This window comes from Choloepus didactylus, chromosome 27 (genome assembly GCF_015220235.1).
Source record: "Choloepus didactylus isolate mChoDid1 chromosome 27, mChoDid1.pri, whole genome shotgun sequence".
Taxonomy (NCBI): Eukaryota; Metazoa; Chordata; class Mammalia; order Pilosa; family Megalonychidae; genus Choloepus; species Choloepus didactylus.
The window spans coordinates 12,917,286-12,941,719 of record NC_051333.1 but is presented as its reverse complement, the minus strand read 5'-3'; the positions used below and the strand labels follow the sequence as shown (position 1 = coordinate 12,941,719).

At 53.2% G+C, this 24,434-nt stretch overlaps 2 protein-coding genes across 3 annotated transcripts; one reads left to right on the top strand and one right to left on the bottom strand.

The window, feature by feature from the left end:
* The first annotated feature begins 6 nt into the window (after positions 1-6).
* Positions 7-2,460, top strand: LOC119521163 (interferon-inducible GTPase 5-like). Its single transcript, XM_037819219.1, has 2 exons — positions 7-347; positions 2,429-2,460. The coding sequence occupies exons 1-2, from the start codon at positions 116-118 to the stop codon at positions 2,458-2,460; spliced, it is 264 nt and encodes an 87-aa protein (XP_037675147.1). The 5' UTR covers positions 7-115.
* A 295-nt stretch (positions 2,461-2,755) lies between these two features.
* On the bottom strand, positions 2,756-23,707 carry SMG9 (SMG9 nonsense mediated mRNA decay factor). Of its 2 annotated transcripts, none has more exons than XM_037820639.1 (14): positions 23,415-23,707; positions 19,702-19,857; positions 17,322-17,396; positions 16,963-17,230; positions 16,771-16,868; positions 15,153-15,265; positions 11,405-11,516; positions 9,364-9,459; positions 8,873-8,958; positions 5,982-6,088; positions 5,077-5,184; positions 4,786-4,878; positions 4,359-4,503; positions 2,756-3,263 (listed from the first exon to the last, which is right to left on the bottom strand). In XM_037820639.1, exons 2-14 carry the CDS (start codon positions 19,849-19,851, stop codon positions 3,185-3,187), a joined length of 1,530 nt encoding a protein of 509 aa, XP_037676567.1. In that variant the 5' UTR covers positions 19,852-19,857; positions 23,415-23,707; the 3' UTR covers positions 2,756-3,184. The 2 variants fall into 2 exon arrangements, with proteins under 2 accessions (XP_037676567.1, XP_037676566.1); XM_037820638.1 differs by having other exon boundaries at positions 4,786-4,914; positions 23,415-23,704.
* Positions 23,708-24,434: the final 727 nt, after the last annotated feature.

The following is a 24,434-nucleotide window of genomic DNA, read 5'->3' as shown; positions in this document are numbered from 1 at the left end:
GGGAGAGGAGGACCCCACTCGGCCTGCACAGGTATGGTGGAAACGACCGTGGACCTCATGCCCTACCTGCAGGCCAAGCACCCAACGTCGTCACTGGGACCTGCCGGGCCTCGGAATGCCCGCCCCCTGGGCTGACAGATACCTCCAGCGGGTGCTGCTGGGCCGACACGACTTCCTCACCGTCACGTCCGAGTGCTCCACCGCCAGCTGGGCCCTGCAGCAGGGCAAGCGCTTCTACTGCGTCCACGCCAAGGACATAGGTGCCTCCCGCAGCCGCCACCCCAGCACCTTCTCCGAGTGGAGCATGCTCAGCCAGAACCGGGAGGACTGTGGGCAGCGGCTGGAAGGTGAGGCCCAGGCTCTGGGGGGCTAGGGTGGGTGGCCCCTTGAGGGACTGCCCTGCCCCCTCCCCTCCATCTTCCAGCTGAGGCCGAGTGGGAAAAGGGGTCCCCAAGGTCACACCGTGTGACTGAACTAGGCCTCACAGTGACACGGCGCTTATGGCTGCCACTTCCTGACCTGGTGATTTTCAGTTACAAGGGAGGGAGACCAATCACTTGCATTTAGGGAAAAAAGGACATTTATAGGCTTGTGTATTCGAAAAGTCTGGCTCGTGCAAACACTAGGCACCCAATGCAGATCCTCACCTGGGGATAACAACATCCTGGCCCCTGCTGGTGAGGGCAGCTCAGGTTTACCAAGGGCTTCCCATGGGCCAGGCCCTGTTCTCACAAATGCACCGCATCATCACCACACCCCTAGGAGGCTGGCAGAACTATTACCTTATTTTACAGATTAGAAAACAGAAGCCCAGAGAGGTTCGCTAACTTGCCCAAGGCCACACAGATGGCAGGAGCCAGGCTGGGACCTGAACCCGGTGGCCTGGGCTCCAAGAGCTGACACACTTATGCAACAGGCTGGAGTCCGGGAGCTGTTAGGACCACCGAGCTTGCTCTAGTTTCCTGCAGCAGAAGGGATGAAGGATCCACGGTTTTCTTCCTCTCCATATCTGAGCTGGGCCAGTGTGACCTCCTCCTGCTGGAGGAGACCACGGTGAGGGAACCTGAGAGCCACAAGTGGCACGTGTTCCTGGTGGCCTCAATGTCTCAGTCCATCCTACAGAAGGCGGCTCGCTGCAGCTGCACATCGGGCTCATAGCCACGGTGGCCTGTGGCACCAGCCCGAGGCCTGCACTGGGTATACTGGGTGTGGTGTGTGACCTGCCCCAGCTCATCCACTCCCTGGAAGGCTCCCGCACATCTTCAGACAGGACTCCTCCCTCACGGAGCTGGCTGAGCAGAGGCGGGCTGGCCCCTGCACAAAATCCTGGAGCTGGCCCAGGGCCTGTGGATGGAGGTCACCAAGGTGCTGGTTGTGGGACTGCTGGACCAGGCCTCTGGGGAGTCTCTGTGTCACCCAGGAGCTCCTCCTGGTGCCAACGCCTGGCACCCCAACTGCCTGCCACATCTCCTTTGCCACCACCTGCCAATCTCCACCTGGCCCTGGACGTGGCAGCCAAGGACTCCCAGAGCACAATGATTCAGGCCTCCCTCGACACCTCTGACACAAGTTCCCAGAAAGGGCTGATGAGTCCCAGACGCGCGCCTAGGCCAGCTGGAGGGGCCGGGAAGGGATGGGGGTCACAGGCTCTACCTATCCTCAGGCTGGATGGTGCTGGGGGTTGGTGGGAGGAAAGTTAAGGTCACCTTCCCTGGGGTCGGCCCGTTTGCTGCTTTGTGCTTTTGGGCCCTGGGTCTTCTGCCCTCTCTGGTCACTGCTCCCACCTTCCCACTCTGGTGAACCCCCAGGTCAACCAGCAGTCCCCCCTGCTTCCCAGGGGACAGGTAAATTTTGATGAGTAAGGAAGAGCACAGATTTCTAGCTAGAGAAGACTGTTGGGTTTCTGTGCGGGTTGGGGGAGTGGGGCAAAGGACCTAGAAGCACGGCCGTTGGGGGGCAGTGAACCCCAGGGCTCCGCAGGCCTTGAGGACCACCTTCACGTGGGGCCGAGGAAAGGCCAGGGAGGGGACAGGCCCTGCCTAAGTCTCACAGACAGAGGGGAGGGGCGGGGTAGCAGGCAGGTCGATGACTCTGCTGGTTGCCTGGAACCGATTAAATTTCCTGACAGGGTGGAGTGGCAGGATTTGGGAGTCAGGGCTAACTTGGGGTGGGTGTGGTGGACGGACCTGTCTGGAGAGACACCTGGGAAACACTGACCTTAAGACCGCACCCCGTCTTACCAGAGCAGATGAGGGAGGGCACTGTACTGAAGGCGGGGGGTGTATTCATTTAACTGAGGGGAGGTCCTGGGTTTAAAGACAGCTGTTTTGAGCTAGATGAGGTACAAGGGCAGAACTGCTGCAAGCCATGGTGAGCATACAGTTAACTCACAGTATTTAATTAAGGACACGCCCTGCTGTTTAATTAGGCATCTCACCAAAGGCCGGTGCCTTCCAGTGACAGCGGAGGACACCAGGGCAGCCAGCGTTCCGCCGGACGGGCACTGCATCTTCCTATCTGTGACGCACAGACGGGAGGCATGACCTCTCCAAGGAACAGGAACACCCCTAACTAGGGGCTTCCTCCTCAGCAGAGGCAGCGTCCGAATGTTCCTGACAGCCCCTGGGCCAGTGAGACTCCGGCTCCTCTGGGCAGCCAAGGATAACCTGCCCCTAAGGGTTGGGTCCCACATTCGCCCAGCCCCCAGGACAGCGCGGTGCGGGGCAGGGAGTAAGAGGACTGCCAACAAGAGGCTTGCATAACATTTATTTCAACCACCAAATGTGCCCCAAGAAAGAGCCCTCCAGACCCTGCCTCACCTTACAGGGAAGGACTCGGAGTCAAGGAAGAAGGACCTGTGGTCCCCGTCCTTGCAGAGGGAGTTGCGATGGAGTGTGGCTTCCCGGGATGACCACTCACTCTTCCCACCGCCTGCCCGTGGGGACTTGGACGGGCCGCCCCATCCCAGGTGGGGGGCAGGGTCTCTTCAAGTCACCACCTGGACGACCCTCCCCTGGGGAGGGGCCTGGCCCTGGACACCTCACGGCTCTGGGGGAGGCAATCGTGGTCCCCCGTCATCAGACCGGCTGTCACTCTCCACCTGCCGGGAGGGGGCCGTGTGTGCTCCCTCTCCGTCCACGGGGACCCAGGAGGGGGTCGCTGCATGGCATTGCTCCCCTTGGCCTCAGGCCAGCAGGCGGCTGTACTCTGCCAGGGCAGAGGACTTTTTCACCCCATCCCAGATCCGGGCAGCGTAATGGAACCTGTGAGAGGAGGTCAGGAGTCAGGGCTGCCCTGCACAGACAGGAAAGCGGACGCCCACGCGTGACAGAGATGCAACTCGAGGCCTCTCGGAGCCTGGTCTCTTCAACTGGGACACAGGAAGTCGCCAACACGGATGGGAGGTGGCTGGGCTTGGACTAAGGCCTCAAAGTCTCTTCCTCCCAGTCTAAGAAAACCCTCCCCACCGAGCTCAGTGCTGGCCTTTGTGGGCAGGGGTCCAGAGTTGTGATGATTGCAAACATCCAACAGCAGCTGCACGGCTCGCCCACTCCCCCAATTCTCCTTCTTGCTGGACCCTGCTTTAGACCCACTGGAGGAGCAGAGCAGGGACGCCGGCCCCCCCCCGCCTGTGCTCTGCCTCAGTGGCTTCCTGCTGCTGCACCTGCCCTCCCACCCCTCTGGCCACAGCTGACTGCAAACCGACCAGGGAGCCCAGTAAGAGGCTGCACCAAGCCAAGCTACTTCTCTTTCACAGAAATTTGGAATTAAGATGGGGCAGACCTGGATCCATCTGCTGTGAGCTCTGGACATAAAAGGGCATAGGGAAGGGCCGGGGAGGTGGTGCAGGCCCATGTGAAGGTGGGGTGGGGAAAGAAGGAAACAGGCCAAGGAGATCGCACAACCCAGCAAGAGCTGGAACGCGCAGCTGCTGTGGTCCCTGACAGCTTTCTGGTTCCCGCCTTGTAGGAGGCTATACTTTCTGCTCTCAGGTCCTTACAACAAACCCTCTTTAAGCTTAATTGGGTTGACTGGTCCTGCTCCTAATGACCAAACGACCCCGACCACAGGTACTTCCTCCCTATGTGAACTTGGGCAAGTCACTTTCTCTGAGCCTAAATTTTCCCACTAGTAAACTTGGGAAGACTTACACCTCACTGGCTAATCAGGAGGATTCAAAACTGTGTGAAATACCAGTTTGTTGTCTGACACGGAAGATGTACTTCAAGATGGGAGAAATCATCAGTATTCCATAAAAGGAAACAGGTCTGGAGGGGGGTGAGGGCTTAATGGGGTCATACAGATCTCTGGGAGCCCCCTTCTCTGCTGCACCACCCCCCTCTGCTGAGAGCGCCTACCAGTTCTTCTCGGTGAGGATCGTGTGTGACAGCTGTGGCCGGGCCATGGACATCACTTGGCTCCGGAGCTTGCTCACCAGGGACTGGAAACTGGGGTGGCCACGGTACCCGGGCAGGAGGGAGAAGAGTGGGCTAGAGCCGGGTCCTGGGGGGCACAGGATACCCTGCTGAGAGAGGGTCCTTCTCCCAGTCACCGGCTTCTCTGGAATTCAAGGAGCACCTGAGTGGAGCCCTGGCCCAGCTCTTCCTGCACTTCCACGATTCTGAAACAAGCTCCTAAGAAAGGGTTCAAAAGCTCCTAGGCGAAAGGCTAGGGTCCCCCTCAGAATGGCACATGGGGGCGGGGGGTGGGTGGGTGGCTACGACACCCAGACCAGGGAAGGAACTGTCTCCCTGTGGACCGGATGCCCCTGTGGGGTGGTCGTGCCTGCTCTCGGTGGGTTTTCACTCTCTGCTTCGCTGTCCATGAAGGGCACCAGGAACAGGTTGACCTCAGAGTCCAGGAAGTCGGGCGGGAGCCCTGGGAAGACGTTGCACTGTAACATGGACAGAGTACCTAGAGGAGAGACGCAGCAGCCTACAAATATTATGCTGTGGGGGGTGGGGGGCTGACATTTGAGGTGGGGAATCAGGAGGTTAGCCTCGGGGTCTGCGCCATGGGATTGGGTCCGGAATGAGGAGGCTGTCGGCCAGCCCTGAGGGGTGTGGGGACCCTCACCCTTGTAACGCAGGTGGGAGTGAGCCATGAGCTGGTCGATCATCAGGTGCATCTGCCGCAGCTTCCGGGGACAGAAGTCCTCTCGGCGAGCTTTGTTCTGCAGGAAGACTGAGGGTGGGAGGGGAGGTGAGGCCCTCGGGAGACAGGGCTTGGCCTCAGGGACTCCCTGTCTCACCCCAAGGACCTGCCTTTATCCCCAGCTCAGAGCTACAGTGGAAACATGACATAAATTCACTTTAGCACCAGGCCCTCTGCTGAGTGATGAGGGAGACCCAGAGATGAGTCAGTTCTGGTTCTGCTCTCAGGGAGCCCCCAGGCTGATAAAGAAGACAGAGGAGGAAGGCGGCTGCATGGGCAGGAGTGTGATGGGAGAGACAAAAGGGGCTCAATGAGCGAGAGGAGGGAGGGACGGCCCTGCCCAGGGGAGGGTGGGTGTTGTAAATAATGAACTAGACCTTTGCAAAAGCAGAGGACACAGCAGGCCAAGGAATGACACGGGCAAACGAACGGCAGGTGCAGAGTCCGGAGGAGGGCGAACAGGGAGTGGAGGCCACTCAGCTTCACGGACACTAGTTTCCTGAGCCTCTTGTGGGGAGATGCCAGGGACCCAGAAATGGCCAGACCTGGGTCCTGCTGCCGAGAGGCTCCCAGTCCAATTACGGAGCCAGCCCCAGCCCAGGTGGTCACGCCCTGGAAGCCAGGGCTGGACTAAGGGATAGGGACCTTAGAGGAAGTCACAGCTAACCATTTTTGACTTCCCTCCTCAAAATCCTCAAAAGAGCACTGCTTGCAGCTTCCCCGCCCCTCCCTGCGCTCCCCATTTCCCTATAATGCTCCTGCTTCTCGGCCCTTCCTTCCTCCTGCCTACCCCCTACCCCCCACCCCCCACCCCGAGAGCCTCTCACCCAGGTGGGGGTAGTACTCAGTGCCTTCATCAGAGCCTGAGGCGCTGCTGGACTCGTGGCTGGGGGACGGGGTGGAGGGCTTCACCATCTCTGCCGTCTGGAGGAACCTTGGGGGTTTGGAGGGAGAGCATACAGCACATGCACTGTACCCCCATCCCACAGCCTGGGTCTGGTGACTGAATCACGCCCCCCTCCCCCCAAGATATGTTCAAGTCTGTACCCATTTGTATATATATTATGTCCCCCAGAAAAAGCCATATTCCTAAATACAGTCTTGCGGGGGCAGACGTGTTAGTGTTGATTAAGTTGGAACCTTTGGACTAGCTTGTTTCCATAGAGATGTGACCCACCTAACTGTAGGTGATAACTTTGATTAGATAATTTTCATGGAGGTGTGGCCTTGCCCACTGAGCGTGGGCCTTGATTAGTTCACTGGAGCCCTATAAAAGCTCACACAGAAGGAACTCACTGCTAGCTGCAGCTGAGAGACACATTTTGAAGACGGCCATTGGAAGCTGACACCAACATTTTGGAGAATGCCATTTGAAATTCAACCTGGGAGCAAGTGGATGCAGCCACATGCCTTCCAAGCTAACAGAGGTTTTCCAGATGCCAATGGCCTATCTCCAGTGAAGGTACCCTATTGTTGATGTCTTACCTCAGACACTTTATAGCCTTAAGGCTGTAACTCCGTAACCAAATAAACCCCCTTTATAAAAGCCAACCCACTTCCGGTGTTTTGCAAAATGGCAGCATTAGCAAACTGGAATAAGGTCCTACTCTGTGTTCTTGAGTGGGTGAACCCATTTATAAAAAGGACCTTTGAAGATGTTATTATTAGTTAAGATGTGGACTCATTGTGAACAGGATCTTCAAATCAGGGTGGGCCTTAATCTGTATGACTGGAGTCCTTACAAGCAAAGGAAATTTGGGCACAGTCAGTCAGAAGAAGCCAGAAGTCAGCAGAAATCAGAGGAACAGACACAAGAAGAGAGAGATGTGATGGAAGATTGCTGAATGCTATGGAGTCCGGGAGAAAGCAGGCTCTACCAGCACCTGGATGTTGGACTTCCAGTCCCCAAAACCGTGAGACAATACATTTCCGTTCTTTAAGCTCCCCCCAACAGGTGGTGTTTATCACACTAGCCCTGGCAAACTAACACGGGGCGAGGGGGCTCCCCTTAAGGATCTGACAAAAGTGACAGCCACGCTCAGAAAAATGCCATATGTACCTGATATTTCTTGTACAATTTTAGGAAATTCAGAGGCAACCTTGAGACACCAACCTATAGACCCATGCCAACTACATGATTTTTTTTTTTTTACAAATTTATACTATTTTTAAATAATACTTTTCAATGTGTAAACATAAACTTATCTGAGGTAACTCTAATGGGACCTGATAAAAGCTGCAGACGTTCTCCTCACACACTCTGCCCAGTTCCAAGGGGCTCACCTCCTCCGAGAAGCCCACCTGTAGCCTCTGGCTTAAAAATGAGGCTCTGCCACGTGCCAATGCTTGAGCCAGCACCCAGCAGGGTAAGTGCCACAAGGGTAGGGGCTCTGTTTTCTTCACTGCTGTATCCCCAGTTCCCAGAACAGTGCCTGCACACACAAATGTTCGGTGTTTGTCAAATGAATGAACCCAGTGGATGATGGTGGTGGGAGGAGGGCTTTGGAATTAGGTCACTCGCATCTGGCCACCACAGCTGGCAAACCCAGCAAGTCTTTTTTGGTGTCAGCCAGACCTACAGCTCACTCCTGTTTCTAGAGTTACTAATGAAAACAGTAAGCTCCCATTTACCGAGTGCTTGCTCTGTGCCAGGCACTATGCAGAATGTTTCAAATTCTTTCACTCACTCAATCTGCAAAAAATAGTTTTGCTAATGAGGAACTGAGAAGGGAAGACACACATGCAGTAAGATCTGGAATTTAAACCCAGAGTCGCCTGACTTTGGACCATCTGCTTCCTTAATCTTGGCTCTCCCCCGCTCTGAGCTCCTGTTCCTTCCTTCTGCCTGCGCCCACTACCCAAGGCTGCTGGCTTCCCCCACAGCTGTCTCCTGGGCCCAAGGCCAAGAGGAACTGTTGGGGCCACCAGTCTGAGTCAGTTCTGTCTGGGGACATTTCTGGAGACTCCTGCTGTCACAGGCAGGACTCCTGCTCAGTCCCCACTCCCTCTCCTTTCCTGGGGGATGGCTCACATGCCTAGAAGAAATGAACAAGGCTCCAAGGACCAGAACAGCCAGCAACAACTGCTATTCATTCAATAAAGTAAATTTTGAATGTGTGAGGTGCTGGGGACCCTGCCTTCCCTGGGCTTACATTTTAATGGGGGGAAAGACCATGAAGAGATCTATAACCTGTTGGGAGTGATAAAAGTGATGAAGGAAAAAATAGCAGAGTAAGGGGAGAATAACGGGGGATGCTACATTAGATGTCAGGGAAGATCTGAGGTTGACCTGAAGGACATGAGGAAGGGCGTCTAACAAGGTCTGTGCTAAGTGTTTCCAGCTAAAGCGCCGGAAGAGCAGCGGCGTTGGGCTGGGTGAGGAACACGCTGCTGCGGCTACAGGGGAGGGAGTGGGGCAGAGTGGTGGGAGACAAGGTTGGAGAGGTGACTGGGCCCAGCTCGTGGAGGACTTGCAAGCCATGCACGGGAAGGACTTTGGATTTTATTCTGAGCAACATACAAAGTTGGTGGAAAGTTGTAAATGTTAGTGCGGGCTGGGGGAGCAGGGAGCTGGGTGGGATGGCCCACCCTGACTTACATGTCCCAAGGGTCCCTCCGGCTGCTGGGTGGAATGTGTAAGACCTTGGGAAAGTGGCCTAGAGCCTCTGGGCCTCTGTCTCTTGCCTTCTACCAGTCACCATCTCCACCAGCTGCTCACCTGTACAGACTGAGGTCCGTGAACCAGTCCTGGACGACGATTACCACATGGCAGACTGTGAAGAGGAAGGCAGCAATCTGGAGAGACTGGGGTGGGTGGGAAGGGACAAGAGTTGAGGGACCCCTCTGTCCAGAACGGGGGTTCCTGATCTCAGTCCCAGCTGAGGGGGCAGCAGGCAAGGGCCTCCGAGACTCCGAGCACCCACGTGTGCCCAGCACTGTGCCAGGCAGTTTCCTCACAAGCCATCCCTAAATCCTGCAAGGCAGGACTCACCACCTCCATTTTACACAGCTGGGTCCTGAGGCCTGGGGGGGGAGGGGCAGGGCCAGGGCTTAAACCAGATCTGACCCTCAACATGCCGTTCCCTTCCTACAGCCAGGGCACACCCAGGGCTCTTAGGAAGCCGAATCCAAGGACAACCCATATCCAACTTTCCCTCACCAATCGTGGGGTGAAGGAGCAGCAAGACCTCACCTTGGTGCCGGGCTCACCTGCATCTCAACGTAGGTGTGGGGAAGGTTGTACTCTGGAGGCAGTTTGCGGTCGTTGTTGATGAGATGGTCCAAGATGGATGGGCTCAGGATGGGCTGTAGGAAGACGGGGAGGCTGTCAGGGATGGGGCTAGGGCCCGGGATTCCAGGGGTCATGGCTACCCAAGTTCTACATGTTGAAGGCAATAAATTGCTTCTCTCAGAATAAAGTAAGTTCATAAACATGAGCAAGTGGCTTCTAATTAGTATAATTCTAGTCAGCTAAAGAAAACAGTTTCAAAGCAGATTAAGACTTTCCTCAACTCCTTTAAGCAGTCATACCACTCTCAGGCACCTCATGTTCAAAGAGAAGAAATCTCCTAGTGCTAATAAATTTAACATTTGCTCGAATGAATCATACCCCTTAAAGACCCTTTACGTTGGAAGTTGTTTCAAATGCTTTGAAAATTCTGTTAAGGTAATTACTCAGGTCAAAAAAAAAGTTATTAAACCATGGACTACAGTTAATAGTACAATTACAGAAATGTGCTTTTATCAATTATAACAAATATACCACACCAATGCAAGGTGTAATAATAGGGAGATATGTAGGAATCCTGTATTTTATGCATGCCTATTCTATAAACCCATTTCTATAATTTAAAAAGAACTTTTCATCACAAAACAAAACAAAGGTTAGTGTGAAAATTGGTGAGGATTTAAAAACTGCCTCAGTGGCTGTATAAGAATGAATGGTGAACTCCAAAACTCTTCTTAAAGGAGCACTGAATTTAAAGCCTCAGGAGCTAAATTAGCTTGACAGCTCTCGACCTCTCACTGCAGCAGGTGGACTTCTTTCAGAAAGAGGCTTCCCAACTCCTTACTTCCTAAAACTCCACACACAGGACAGTGCTCTGTTCCAGTCCTTTGGTCTGGTGCATTAACTCCCATGCCTTCCCCTCGACCTCAGCCCCAGCATGCAGCCACCTGCGATCTGTCTCTCAGCCCCGGTGGTGCCTGCACAGGGCCTGGCACACAGGTCTTAGGATATGCTTCTAGAACATTTTCCACTATCATCAGTGCTCACAGTGACCAGACTCCTGAGCTTCACCAAAACGTAATGAGCCCTGACAACAGGCCAGGCCCTGGGCCCTCCCTGTCCACGAGAGCCAGGGCCCCTCCCCTGAAGAGCTCCAGGCAGGTGAGGAGACGGAGCAGCACCCAGCCGTGAGGCTTGGACAGATTGTGTGCTGCAGTGGAAGGTGCATGTGGGAACACATGGGTGCTCAGAGGCGGTGACACCCCAGTGCAGTCTGCAGGGAGAAGGCACTGGCTGCGCAAAAAGCAAAAAGAGCATTCTAGTAATACTGCTAACAGCTAAGGATATCGAGTAGATAATATGTGTTGGTTGCAAGGACTTTACTTGTATCCCATGAAACCTCACAAAAAACCTTCTAAGGTAGGCAATATTACTTTATCCATTTTACAGAAAACTGAGGAATGCAAACGTTAAATAACTTGGCCAAGGTTACTCGCGTGTAGGTGGTTTCTGAAGAAGTCAAGACACACAGGATCCAGATGCCAGGCTAAGGGATGTGGACTTGGCCCAAGAGCAAGGAAAGCTGAGGAAAGCTGCCAGTCAAAGGCAGGACAGGTAGCTCTAACGAGAGTGCCCGACCTGGAGGCCAACAAGGCACCACGGCCTGTGCCAAGCACTTTGCCTGGACTGTTTCACTGAACCCTCACAACTGCCCCATAAGGCTGAGCTCAAGTGTCACTCCCATTTGCAGATGAAGAAACTGAAGTCCAGAGGAGCTAAATTTACCCCGGGCCCACCCTTTTAGCCACTATACTAGAATATTCTTCATGCTAGTGTGTATGAGATGGTTGGGAAAGGGCAAAACTAGACAAGAGGAAGAGCTTGAGGGCCAAGAAAAGATGCAACTTGTCCAGCAGTGCCCAGTATGTCTGTGGCTTGGCTGGAACCACATGGAATCCAAGCAGGGTTTTGGGGATGGGCTAATGGGGATGCAGCAGGGTGGGACAGGAAGGGGGCTGGCACCTGTGTGTCCAGGAAAACGATCCGCTCTTGGGTAATAAAGAAGTCGATACCACTCGTCTGGTTGCCTCCTCGTTCCTTCATTTCAGCGCTCTGGGCCCGGAAAACATACGCCCTGTGGAGAGGAGGAAGTGGGGGACACGAGAGCTCTGGTTCTCGGCTTCTGATGTCTCCAGTGTGATCCCGAGTCCCTGCCGACCCACGAAGCCTTCCGTCCACAGCCCCCACTGTACCATCTGACTTCCCTCCTACTCACGAGTAGATGTGTTAGTTCATTTAAGGGAGGAGCAGCCTGAGATGTGTAACAGCACGGACTCTGCCAGAAGAGAGCTAGCAGCTCTGGCTGTGGGGCTTTGGGCAAGTTCCTTGTGCTGGTTTGAATGTATTATGTCCCCCAAAGGCCATTATCTTTGATGTAATCTTGTGTGGGCAGACCTGTTGGTGTTGATTAGATTCTAATTCTTTGAGTGTTTCCACAGAATGTGCCCCACCCAACTGGGTGATAACTCTGATGAGATAATTTCCATGGAGGTGTGGCTCCACCCATTCAGGGTGGGCCTTGATCAGTGGAGCCATACAAATGGGCTGACAAACAGAAGGAACTCAGTGCCGCTGTGAGTGACATTCTGAAGAGGAGCTACAGCCAAGAGGGACACTTTGAAGAATGCACAGGAGCTGCAGATGAGAGACAGTTTAAAGACGGCTGTTGAAAGCAGACTCTTGCTCCAGAGAAGCTGAGAGAGGACAAATATCCCAAGTGCAACTAAGAGTGACATTTTTGAGGAACTGCAGCCTTGAGAGGAACGTCCTGGGAGAAAGCTATTTTGAAACCAAAACTTTGGAGCAGACACCAGCCATGTGCCTTCCCAGCTAACAGAGGTTTTCTGGACACCACTGGCCATCCTCCAGTGAAGGTACTTGATTGCTGATGTGTTACTTTAGATACTTATGGCCTTAAGACTGTAACTGTGTAACCAAATAAACCCCCTTTCATAAAAGCCAATCCATCTCTGGTGTTTTGCATTCTGGCAGTATTAGCAAACTAGAAGATTCTTTAACATCTTTCTCCTTAGTTTCCTCATCTGTAAAACGGGAACAACAAAAGCACCACGTCTCTTAGAGTTCCTGTGAGGTTAATACATGTAAAGTCCTGAGAACGGTGACTAATCCCAAGTGATACACAATTGTTAGCTGGTGCTTTCCAAGTGTCTCTGCTAGGTACTGGTGGCACACTTCTACCCGTGCTGGGGGCTGGGCAGAGGAGGGCCAAGAAGACAGAGCTGGGTCGTGCCCCCAACCACTGAGTTCCACTTGGTCACTCCATGCCTTGGATAAGCGATTTTACTACTTGCAACCTGCAAATCCAGGATAGTCACAGTGCCTACCTCTCACAGGGCAATTCCCACTCCCCTGGGAGGCTTAATGCCCTGACCGGCACACAGCAGGCACCCTCTGCTCTCAGAAGCGCTGTTCTGAAGATACACAGATCCAAGGATATCTGTGCATCAGATACCAAGGATAAAGCAGGGAACAAGAAAGACAAACTCTCTGCTTCCATGGAGCCTCTGGTCTAGCTCATAAACAGACGTAAATCAGTGACTGTGGAAGTGGGGAGGGAAAGGGGTGCGGTACCCCAAGTAGGGATAACTTAGTTGGTGGTGCTGGTGAGGGCTGCCCTGAAGAGAATGGTGATTTCAGCGTGAAGTGAAAATGGGGTGCAGGGATGTGGGGGTGGATGAAAGCAGAGGAAGCACATTCCAAGCAGAGGCAGGTGGCTTGCGATGGGATCGGATTTGGTTTGAAAAGCTCTCCCTTGCTGGTGCGTGGCGAGGGCTGGCAGGTGGAGAGCAGCTAACGGCCCTCGAGGCCAGCGCTGCTGCTCCTTTGCCTTCCTGACCCTCGTCTCCCAGGACTCCCCTTCTCTCCCCTCTGCTCCAGCTCCATGGCCCCCACGCTGTTCTGCACATACGCCAGGCAAGCTCCCACCTCAGAGGCTTTCCACTTGCCATTCCCTCTGCAGGAATGCTCTACCTCCTTCAGTCTGCTGTTCCTCAAACCTCCCCTTCTTAGTGAAACCCTCTCTGACCACCCTTTTAAAAATCATAACCCAACCTCCACACTGTGCTCCCTATAACCTCCATTTCCTTCTTTCATCATCGTCTAACATGTTGAATAACATACTTACTTTTTTACTATCTCCCTGTTAAAACGTAAGCCTCGTGAGGACAAAAAAAAAAGGACGTTTTGTATTTCCAGCACCTAGAGCAGTGCCTGGCACATAGTTGGCACTCAATAATTGAACTAAAGCAGGGAGAGCACTTAGGAGGCTCCTGGGGTCCTCCAAAGAAGATGCTTCTGGCTGGACCTGGGAGACAGGAGTGGAGGAGGTGGGAAGCAGGTGAATTACAAACATAATTAGGAGGTAAACCTATAAGCTTGGTGCCAAGTGCTGGCATCAAAGCCCACATCATGGGTTGACAGGGCTCAATGAGACAAGCTGGGCCACTAAATTCTTTCTAGCCCAGGAATCTGAACCAAAAGTCATGGGGACTATTTTGCTAGTTTGGGGCAGAAGCTGAAATGGAAAGAATGCTATCCAAGAGAGCTGGAATGCTATGCACGTTGAGCTGAAGGAGGAGAGAGGAGAGAGGGGACGGAGCAGACCTGGGAGAGGGCAGAAAATCCACCAGAGGCGGAGGAACCTCACAGCTCTGCTTCTGTGGCTGCATATTCCCACAATAGTGTTCGCACCTTTTCTGGGTCTCTATCAGCCCTCTGAGATCTGATGAACACTATGTAACTCTAGAAGAAAACTCTAGCTGCAGGTGTGGGCAAAATTCTGCATATAGTGTTAAGGGGTTCACGGACTCCTTGACACCCGTCTGTGGAGTCCAGGGTAATATCACCCGCTTTATAAAAAACGAAACAAACCCTTCTTTTTTTCAGATAACTTGAATGAGGCTGTTTCTTACAACCCCAAGGGTTGATTTTCTCTTACTTAACTGCAGATCCTCGCACGCACTAACCTCTGCCTTGCTCTCTTTCCTTCTCTATCCTCCCTCCACCCCGTTTTGGGCTCTATCTCCTAAGGTCCTCCCTCCTCCACTATCCTCTCCCCACTCTGACTTCAGCCCTTTATCTTCACAGTCACAGTCTCTCAAGGACGTCGTTCAGGACAGGGACTACGCGTGTCTACTCCTTCCCAGCCCAGAGAGGTAGAGCCGGTCTCCCGAGACGACGCAGCACGACTGAGGCTGGGCTAGAGCCTGGCTCCCTGAATCCAGCTCTCTTTTCCTACCTTACTTCCCAGGCCGTATCGCCACCATCCTTTGAATGGTTTGCTCTCTGCCAGGTGCTCTTTAATTTTTGTTGGCTGGATCTTAACTTTATTCTCCCCAAACCCAATTTCTAGGTGAGGAAGTAGGATGCTGGGAGGTGAAGCAACCCACCCAATGTCAACCAACGGTGAGTGGCAGGGCTAGACTCAGATGGGCCTGAATCCAAAGCTCTAACGACACATCATTCTACTTCCTGGCTGGGTTCTGTAGCATTTCCTGTGGCAAGGCAGGAAGAGGATGGGATACCTCGGAGCTACACAGATTTGATCCAGCCCTTAATCAGCCCCATCAAACAGACGAAGACAATGAGGCCCAAAGAAGGGAAGCAACTTCCCAAGGGCCCTCAGCAAAGCACTGCAATCGCCAGGCAGGTGCCACCTCCCTCCTGCCCCCCACACCCGATGCCCCCTCACCTCTGGTCCTCTTCTGGGGTGTTCGCTGACAGCAACGACATGACCATGGACTTGCCCGTCCCCTGGAGGCCCAGGACACCAACCACCAACACGTCGGTCTGATCCAACAGGTACTGTGGGAAGACACGGGATGTGGCTCTCACAAATCTGTAAGCTGCTGAGGCTGGATGGAGATGGGGGACCCCAGAGATGCTTGGGGCTCATGTACCTGCCTTGTTGGATAGGAAGAAAAACTCTTGCAGCCTTAATCCCCTCAGCCGGGCAAAGAGCCTGTGTGTGGGGGGTGGGGTGGGGGTGGTGATGGTGGTAGGAGGTGGGGTGGGGTGGCTGTGGAATGTTCACAGGATTTGTTGGGGCTGGAAGTAGAAAAGAGCCTGTAAAGTCGAGAAACTGGACATGGAGGGAAAAGGGACGCCTGACCTTAGGGACGAGGTAAGAGGCAGAGGAGTAACAGTAACAGTAACTGAGGGCTGTTGGGGGGGCTTCTGGGAGGATTCCTGCTTTAGGTAAGTTGGGAAGACATGGGAGTGGAGCACAGGAGGGGGACATCAGTCCTGGTTCTTGTCTGAGGGATCTGGAGCCCCTCTGGAACGCTGGGGACTTGCACCTCCGTCCACCGCCTCTGTGGACTTTCGCCACAAGGGGGCGAACGAGACGCTCCTCAAGGAAGACACAGCTCTGTCCTCAGCTGTGGCTGCCCCTTACAGCTTTAAAAAAAGCGAATCCCAGGCCTGACCATAGATACGGTAAATCAGAGTATCTAGGGCTGTAACATTTAGTATGGTAGCCACTACCCCATGTAGTTATTTCGATTTAAATTAATTAAAACAAAATTAAAAATGCAGTTCCTCCATTGTACAAGCCACATTTCAAGTGCTCAACAGCCACATATGGAGGTAGTGGCTGTCATACCGAATAGTACAAATACTGAACATTTCTATCATCACAGAAAGTTCTACTGGACAGTACCGAGGGCGTGTTCACTGGGCTCTTTTGAAAAAGGCTTCTCGGCTGATGTCAACATGAGACTGGAGGTTGAGAGTGGCAGGGGCCAGGTAATGAATGGAACCCACGTGCTGCCCTCAGTCCAGATGCTGGGGAATGTGGAGGAATGAGCCTGGGGCGGGGGGGGTTTAGCAGGAGTGTGATGTGGCAGGTCTGGGGGAGAAAAAGCATCAAGACAGGGAAAATGAAGACTGGGAGGCTGGAGACAGGCACCACGGTCCAGGAATGCAAGGCCTGAAGTAGAGCAGGGGCCTCTGGGATGAGGGGGGAGCCCTCCTCAAAGTGGCATTCAGAAGAGCTGACACTGGTACAGCGTGGCTCCTGACCGTGCAGGAGGGGCCCTGGAGCAGGCTCTGGGAGCCCCCCGCTATACGATGGTGCAGGACATCCCAGGGCACCTGGGGGGCAGTGGGAGCACCTCTTTGCCAACCAACATCAAAGTATTTTATCAACTGGCACAGCTGAACTAGCACAAGTCCCTGGTGAGGACTTTCTGCAATTCTCCAAAAGCCGTCCAGGCTGGTAATGCCAGCCAGGAGGCCGGAGGTAGGGGTGGAAGGGCAGAGGGCGTGGGACCTGGGGAAGCTCAGGCAGGGAAGCGTCCCCCCGACACCTCAATGGCACTGTCGCACCAATTCATCTGGTCATCCACCAACTTGATGCTGTGCTTCATGCGCTCCGGGGGCAGCAGTTTGGCCTGGCCCACGACAGCTGGAGATGGGAGAAAGCAGAAGGCAGAGGACGCGGTGAGGGGGGTCTGAAGGGGTGCCGGCTGCCAACCCAATCCTGCCCAGCCCCGACTCACGGTCCACGGCTGTTGGTGCGGCAGTGCCCATGCCCCGGTTCTGGATCTGGTACACAGGCTGGGTGGGCCTCTGCCCTTCCTTCTCCCCCTTGGGTGGTGCGGGGGCGGCAGGGGGTGGTGGGGCAGTGCCCTCAGGGGTAGAGGCGCCTGTTGAGGCTGCAGGCCCCTTCCCCTCCTCCCGTGGCTTCATGAGGACGATGGGCTTCTCCAAAGGGGCTGGGGCAGGCGGGGCAGCAGGCACAGGGGTTGGAGGTGGTGGCTGCTTTGACTATGGGAGTGAGAAAGCTCCAGTCAATGGGGAGAGATCCCTACCCCAACCCCTCCTGCCTCCCTCCTTCTGAAGGTTCTTCTCTACTCACCCGCTCTGCAGGAGGTTTTGAGAGGATGATGGGGGTTTTCTGCATAACGGAAGTGCCCGTCTCTTCACTGCCATCCTGTGGTAAGGGAGGGTGCTCAGGAATGGCTCCCCTGGATCTAGTGGACGCTCCCGAAGGCCTTCATATGTGGCAGGCACGATTCTAGATGCCTTCATGACTTAATTCCCTCAATTCTACCAACCTGATGAGCTAGGTACTATTACCATCCTCATTTTCCAGACGAGGAACTACAGCACAGAGTTGAGTAGCTTGCCCAGAGTCTCAGCCAGTAGGTGGCAGGGCTAGGATTTGAACCCAGGCAGCTTGGCTCCAGAGTTGTGCTCTCAACCACTCTGTTCAACTGTCTCTGCTGCCCAAGCCCAGGTGGAAGGAACAAGGGCTCTGGAGTCAGACCCACCTGGGTTCAAACCTGGCTCTGCCTACTGTCGGCTCCATGAACTTGGATAAAGAAAGGCCCTCATCTGGCAAAGACAGGAATTCCTTCCTCACAGGACTATCACGAGGATGGGAGGAGACAGAACTTGTACACCGCCCAGCTGGCACCTGACACACGCGGTCCTCACTGACCGAGAGCCGCCGGTCACATCTACTACCCTGATCACCTCTCCTCCCCAGTCCCGTGCCCGCCCTCGCCAAGCTGGCTGACAGTCCCACACGGCACTCTCGCCATGCCTCCCCTGCCTCACTCTCTATTGGCTTAAGAGAGGGAAGAGACCTGGGCTTGAATCCTGGTCCTTCTCTGATTCCTGGAGCAACCTCGGGGGAGTCTGTCCCCTCACTGGGCCTCAGTGCCTCCACCCCTATACTGGGGAGACTTAGGTAAACTGCTCACTTCACAGGCTTGTGATGAACTACAATCAAAAGGATAATGTGGACATGCTTTTGCCCTTGTGGGGCAAGAACTGTAGGGCAGGCTGTGAGCTTCCAGGACGCTTGGAGGGAGATAGATGAGAAAGTCCAGGGAGGAGTGGATGACACCTGGGACTGAGGCTGTGAGGGTGGAGAGATGATGGGGAGGAGATACATTCAGGAGGCAGAATGTAAAGCATGGGGAGGGGGGGGCTGCCTGACTGGCCCGGGGGCTGAGGGGAGAGAGGTGTCCAGGATGAGACCCAAGGGGGTGTTAGGGTCATCACTATAGGGGACACAGAGGGGGAGGAGACATGGTGGGAAGATGCCAAGGTCAGAAGGGGAACTGAGGAGCCCATGGGCAAGTCAGGAGGCTGCTGGAGCTAGCAGCAAGATCAGAAGTGAAGACAGAGATTTGGGAGTTGCTTATTCAGAGCAAAGCTGAAACTGTAGAAAAGGGTAACTTTCACCCAGAAAGATGCATGTGGAGGGAAGAGAGACTGTGTGTTCTCACTTATGCTGTGATCCAAGAAAAGGAACACGCAAAAGCCCAGCTCACTGTGCTGAATAAATTATTCCTCGTGTTTGCACAGAGTTTTATGGCTCAGAAACTGGCCCCAATTGTTACCGTCTTCTACCCTACCAAACAGCTCTCAGAGAATGGTAGAGCCTTGCATAAAGTACCCAGGGGACCGGTTTTAGCAGTGACTCACCCAAGGGCGGGAGTAGAGCAAGGCAGGGCCTGGGCCCAAACTGAGACCCCCTGATTCCCAGACCAGGTCACTCTCTCTACTGCAGGTAGGGTGGTGCTGTGCTGGAGACACAGCCAGACCTGGTCCGAGTCTCAGCCCCAAAGCTTACTGCCTCAGTGACTAATTTTCCTCAGTAGTAAAAATCAGCTCTATCATAGTCTCTACTTCATGGGGTAGCTGTAAGGGCTCGGGAAGTCCAGAAGGATCTAAAGCACCCCGCACAGTGCCAGCACACTGTATGCTGCTCAGTAAACAGAAACACTACTGCTGTTGGAATCACACGACTCTTTAAAACATGCGCCTATGGCCCTCCTCTGCTCAATCTCTCCAATGCCAATTTCACTCAGAGCAATGTTCTTTTCAAGGCCTTCCAGGTCCTACAGGATCTAGCCCCAGTTGCCTCTCAGACTTCATCTCCTATTACCCTCCCTCCTTCCTCATCCAACACAGCCAAACTGGCCTCCTGGCTACACCTTGAACACACCAGACATGGGGTGCCTTAGGGCCTTCACACTTGCTATTCTGTCTAGAATGCTCTTCACTCAGATTTGGGCATGGCTTGTTCCCTCACCTCATTCAGGTTTCTGTTTAACAGTCACCTCTAACAGTCCCCTTTACCACTCTCCATCTTCTTCCCCCCGGAGGGTTTTGTTTATGGATATATTCCCAGCATCTAGATCAGGGCCTGGCACAGGACGTGCTCAATAAACATTTGTGGAACAAGTGGATGGATGAACCTGCCCTTGGACGCAGACACTCACCCGTCTCTCCCTCTCCCACGGTGCAATGTAGTCCCTTTCCCGACCTCCAGGCCCAGAGAGATTCTGGGGGCCGCCAGGGCCAGGCTCCTTCCACCGTCGCCGCCGCTCCATCCCATAGAGCCCAGGCTGACTGTGCCCAGACTCAGACATGGTCACCTGCGGAGAGAATGAGGGGACTCCAGGGTGAAGAATCGTCTCTCCCCACTCTCCCCGACTCACCCCGGACTACATGAAAGCACTTTCTTTTGGGAGAGAACCATATGGATGTAGCAGCAAGTGCCAACTGGCTCCCAATACCGTCTCTACTTCTTCCAAAGAAATAGAAACCTCAGTTCGTAACTGGGTACATAACTATTCAGAAGCTCTGGCCAACGAATGACACCAGAGTGTGGTTTGGCACTCTGCAAAACTTTCCTTCACAGATGGCTGGCACATACCCTTCGCTCCTTTCTCTTTCCTGCTGGTTCGAATGAGGGTGTGGAAGCTGGAGCTCAAGCAGCCATCTTCAACTGTGAAGGAACTTAAAGTATGGCTGAATGAGACACAAGCTGTGTGGATCCCAGATTAATTTCCAAATGCCGTCCTCTGGAGGCAGCAAGAAACCAAAGCATTTCTATCTCCTTTAAATTTGCAGTCAGAACTATTCCTGTTAATCACCCTTCCCCAATGTAAATACAGCTCATAGGGGTAGGCTCACATAAAAATGGGACTTTCTCCTTCCCCAAATGCAGCAAGGTGTTATTTTACAAATCAGTAGCATGATCCCCAGCGCAGCAACTGTTCTTTTGATTACATGTCACTGGTGTATGTGGGGGGTGGGAGACCCCAATGTTCAAGGATCTAGTTTCAGCTTATCACTAGGTGTCCCTCTGTATTTCAGAACCTGCATTCCCAATGTCGTGCCAGTCCTCACACGCCACATTTCATTTTGAGGTCTCACCAGTGTCTCATCTATTAAACACTGTTACAAAATGCATGGCTCCCTCCCCACCATTTACATATCTGTTTACAGGTCCCTAGGGGGAATTCTAGCTGTTCACACATTATTTTAGGGAGGTCTGTGAGTACTTAACCACAGTTCTCTATAGGGACTTCTGCTCAAGGGTCAAAGTTGGTGAAGTACAGCCTATGGGCCTGTTTTTTTTTAATCTTTAATTTTTTAGTTCAGTTTTATTGAGATATAGCCACATATCATATACCAGGGAGATTCATACCCCTGGGAGTCAGGTCCCACATAGGGGGAAGGGCCTGCCCTCTGTTTTGTTTTTTTTAAATTCATTTTATTGAGATATATTCACATAGCATGCAATCATACAAAACAAAGCCTACATTCGATTGTTCACAGTACCATTACATAGTTGTGCATTCATCACCGAAATCAATCCCTGACACCTTCATTACCACACACACAAAAATAACAAGAATAATAATTAAAGTAAAAAAAGAGCAATTAAAATAAAAAAGAATACTGGGTGCCTTTGTTTGTTTTTTTCCTTCCCCCATTTTTCTACTCATCCATCCATAAACTAGACAAAGGGGAGTGTGGTCCATATGGCTTTCCCAATCCCATTGTCACCCCTCATAAGCTACATTTTTATACAATCGTCTTCAAGATTCATGGGTTCTGGGTTATAGTTTGATAGTTTCAGGTATCTACCACCAGCTACCCCAATTCATTAGAACCTAAAAAGGGTTGTCTATATTGTGCATAAGAGTGCCCACCAGAGTGACCTCTCAGTTCCTTTTGGAATCTCTCTGCCATTGAAGCTTATTTCCCCCTTTTGGTCAAGAAGATGTTCTCCATCCCATGATGCCGGGTCTACATTCCTCCCCGGGAGTTATATTCCACGTTGCCAGGGAGATTCACTCCCCTGGGTGTCTGATCCCACGAAGGGGCGAGGGCAGTGATTTCACCTGCCAAGTTGGCTTAGCTAGAGAGAGAGGGCCACATCTGAACAACAAAGAGGCATTCGGGAGGAGGCTCTTAGGCACAATTATAGGCAGGCCGAGCCTCTCCTTTGCAGCAACAGTCTTGCCAAGGGTAAGTCCCATGGTAGAGGGCTCAGCCCATCAAACCACCAGTCCCCTAAGTCTGTGTGCACATCAGCAACCATCGAGATGGGAAAGCCCAACACCCCTGCATTCTCCACCAGCTCCTCAAGGGGGCTCTGCACACTTTTTTCATTTTTTTTTTATTAACTTTTTTTTTTTTTTTAAATCAGTGCCCTCCGTTTTTGTAAATAAAGTTGTATTGGAACAGAACAACACTCATCAATTTACAGACTGTCCATGGTTGCCTTCCCTGTACCGTGGCACAGTTGAATAGTTGTTACAGACGCAGTATGGCCTGCAGAGTCTAAAATATTTACTCTCTGACCCTTGACAGAAAAAGTTTGCTTAGGTCTTAAATGCCTGTTAAGTCACTCTGTGAATCCCCCCACCCCCACCCCAGAGCACAGTGACATCCACAGGTGTCTGTGAGAGACCTTCTCTAGCACTTAGATGTCTGTTTACAGGATGCAGGGGTAACCTGCCAGCCCAGCCTGAGCTTGTCTAGCTCCTCTCGCTGTTCTAAGCAACCTCATCCCCAAACACAAACCGCGGTGAAGACTTTGCCTTCTCAGACACAGGAAGACAAGTGCTTGTTTCTGTGTGGAAAATGATTCATTCAGCACTTAAATGACTGTTTACGGTCCTGCGGGGGGAGGGGAGCCCCCCCAGGATGTGCAAATTCTGCTTCCCTTGCAGTTAAGTGTCTGTTTATACATTATTCTGGAGATCTCCCCGGTACTTAAGGGTCTGTTTTCAGGCCTCTGGGGGATTCCTGTAAGCAGCCAAGTGTCCCTTTACATACCCATGAGGCTCTCCTTCCCTTGCAAAGGTGTTCTTTTGCATGCTATTTTCAGAACTTCTACAGTATTTGAGTCTATTTGCTAGCCCCTAGGGGCTGTTAGCTCCCCACAATGTAAGAGTCTACATATAATTTGGGGGACCCCCAACACTGTTTATAGGCCCCCTTGGGGATTCCTCCGAAATGTATAAAGTCGGTCTATTTAAGCATCTATTTACTTGACTCCCTGTGGTCACCTCTCAGAAACTGAGTCTAACGACACACTCCTTGGGGGAGGATCAGTACTTAAGCATCTCTTCACACCTCCCCCATAGGCATCGCCCGGAATTTAAGATTTGCAAAGAATCTCAGTGTCTGCAAATTATTTGGGAAGACTCTCCCAATTCCTAACTCTGTATTTATGCCTACCCCAGTGAAGACACCCCACTGTTCCCAGAACTTAATGAGTCTATTAACATATTTTTCTAAGGACTCCCTGGTGCTTAAACATATATTTACAGGCTCCTATATGGGGCCGCCCATAGAACTTAAGGGTTTACATGTTACTCAGGGGTCTCCCCAGGAATTAGACATCTATTTATAGGCCAACAACGGGAACCCCACTACTGAAGTTTCTATGTACGCATCATTTGGAGGACTCTCCAGTATTTAAGGGTCTGTTTACTCCCAGAACTGGGGTTTCTATTTACACATTTGCCCCTCGCCCGGGTATTTCAGGGTCCCCTCTGGGATCCCCACTCAGTCCCGCCCACCCGCCGGGACGCCGGAGAGAGAGTTCAACCGTCGAGGCGGGGGCGGGGCCTCGCCGACAGGCTCCGCCCCCGTCATGCGCGCGCCTCACGCGAGCACTTGGGCCCCTTACCTCAAGCGGGTGCTGATTGGCTCCTGGGGTGCAGCCAGGCGCGCTCTCTGCCGCGAAGGGGAAGTAAGGGGCGAGCGGGCGACAGGTTCCGCTACCGGCCTGCAAATAGCGTTTAGGGGGCCAGGACCGCAGGAGAGAGGAGAAAGCGAGCACTGGCCAGTCCAGAACTGGCCTCGGGGCCCGGAAAGGTACCCAAGGAGGGCCGGACCGAAGGAGGAACAAGAGGCGATATCGCGGGGCTAAGTTGAGCGCTGCTGGCCCCGCGCATGCGCTATGTTCTGGCGCGAGAACGGGGGGACGTGCCAGAGTGAGCATGCGTTACGAAGGGGGTTGGCCTCAGCACGCATGCGGATTACGAAGGGGAGGAGGGAGGGTACTGCGGCTCTACCTCACTGCGCATGCATGTTGTTAGGGGACTGGAGGTGTCTAGAGAGGAGTGAAAGAGGGAGGGTACGGAGATTTCGGGTTCGAGTCCCGCCTTCTCAGTGATGTTGGCGGGATGCGGTGGGGTGGGTCGGCTGCAGGGAGGAACCTCATGTCCTGTGCCTAGTGAGTACTGAGGACACAGGAATGAATCAGACCTGGCGTGTGTCCCGGAAAAGATCCCGGTTTGTGGAGGGAAACAGCCAGGGGATCAAATCACTTTTGAAAGGGCGCAGGTCCGGCGGAGCCTTGAAGGACGGGCAAGGGAGGGAACAGCTAAGCAAAAGCTACGAGGCCTGAGAGGAACTCGAGAGAAAGATCCAGACTGGCTTGGCCTTAGGGTCTCCCCGGGGTGGGGGATGAGGCAGCAGAAGTGGAAGGCCAGATCCTTAAGGGCCTCGAAAGTCAGGCTTTCCTCAAGGCGGTGGGAAGGCAGGGAATGGTAGGGGACAAAACCACGTTTTAAATCCCTCGTGAGCCACGGTGGCGGCGGAATCTGGTCAAGATTCTGAAAATTCAAACCCCTATGAGCCGAGTCATAAATGTCGCCCAAGAGGGGAAGGCCGTGGCTGACGAAGAGCGCATGCGCAGTCCAAA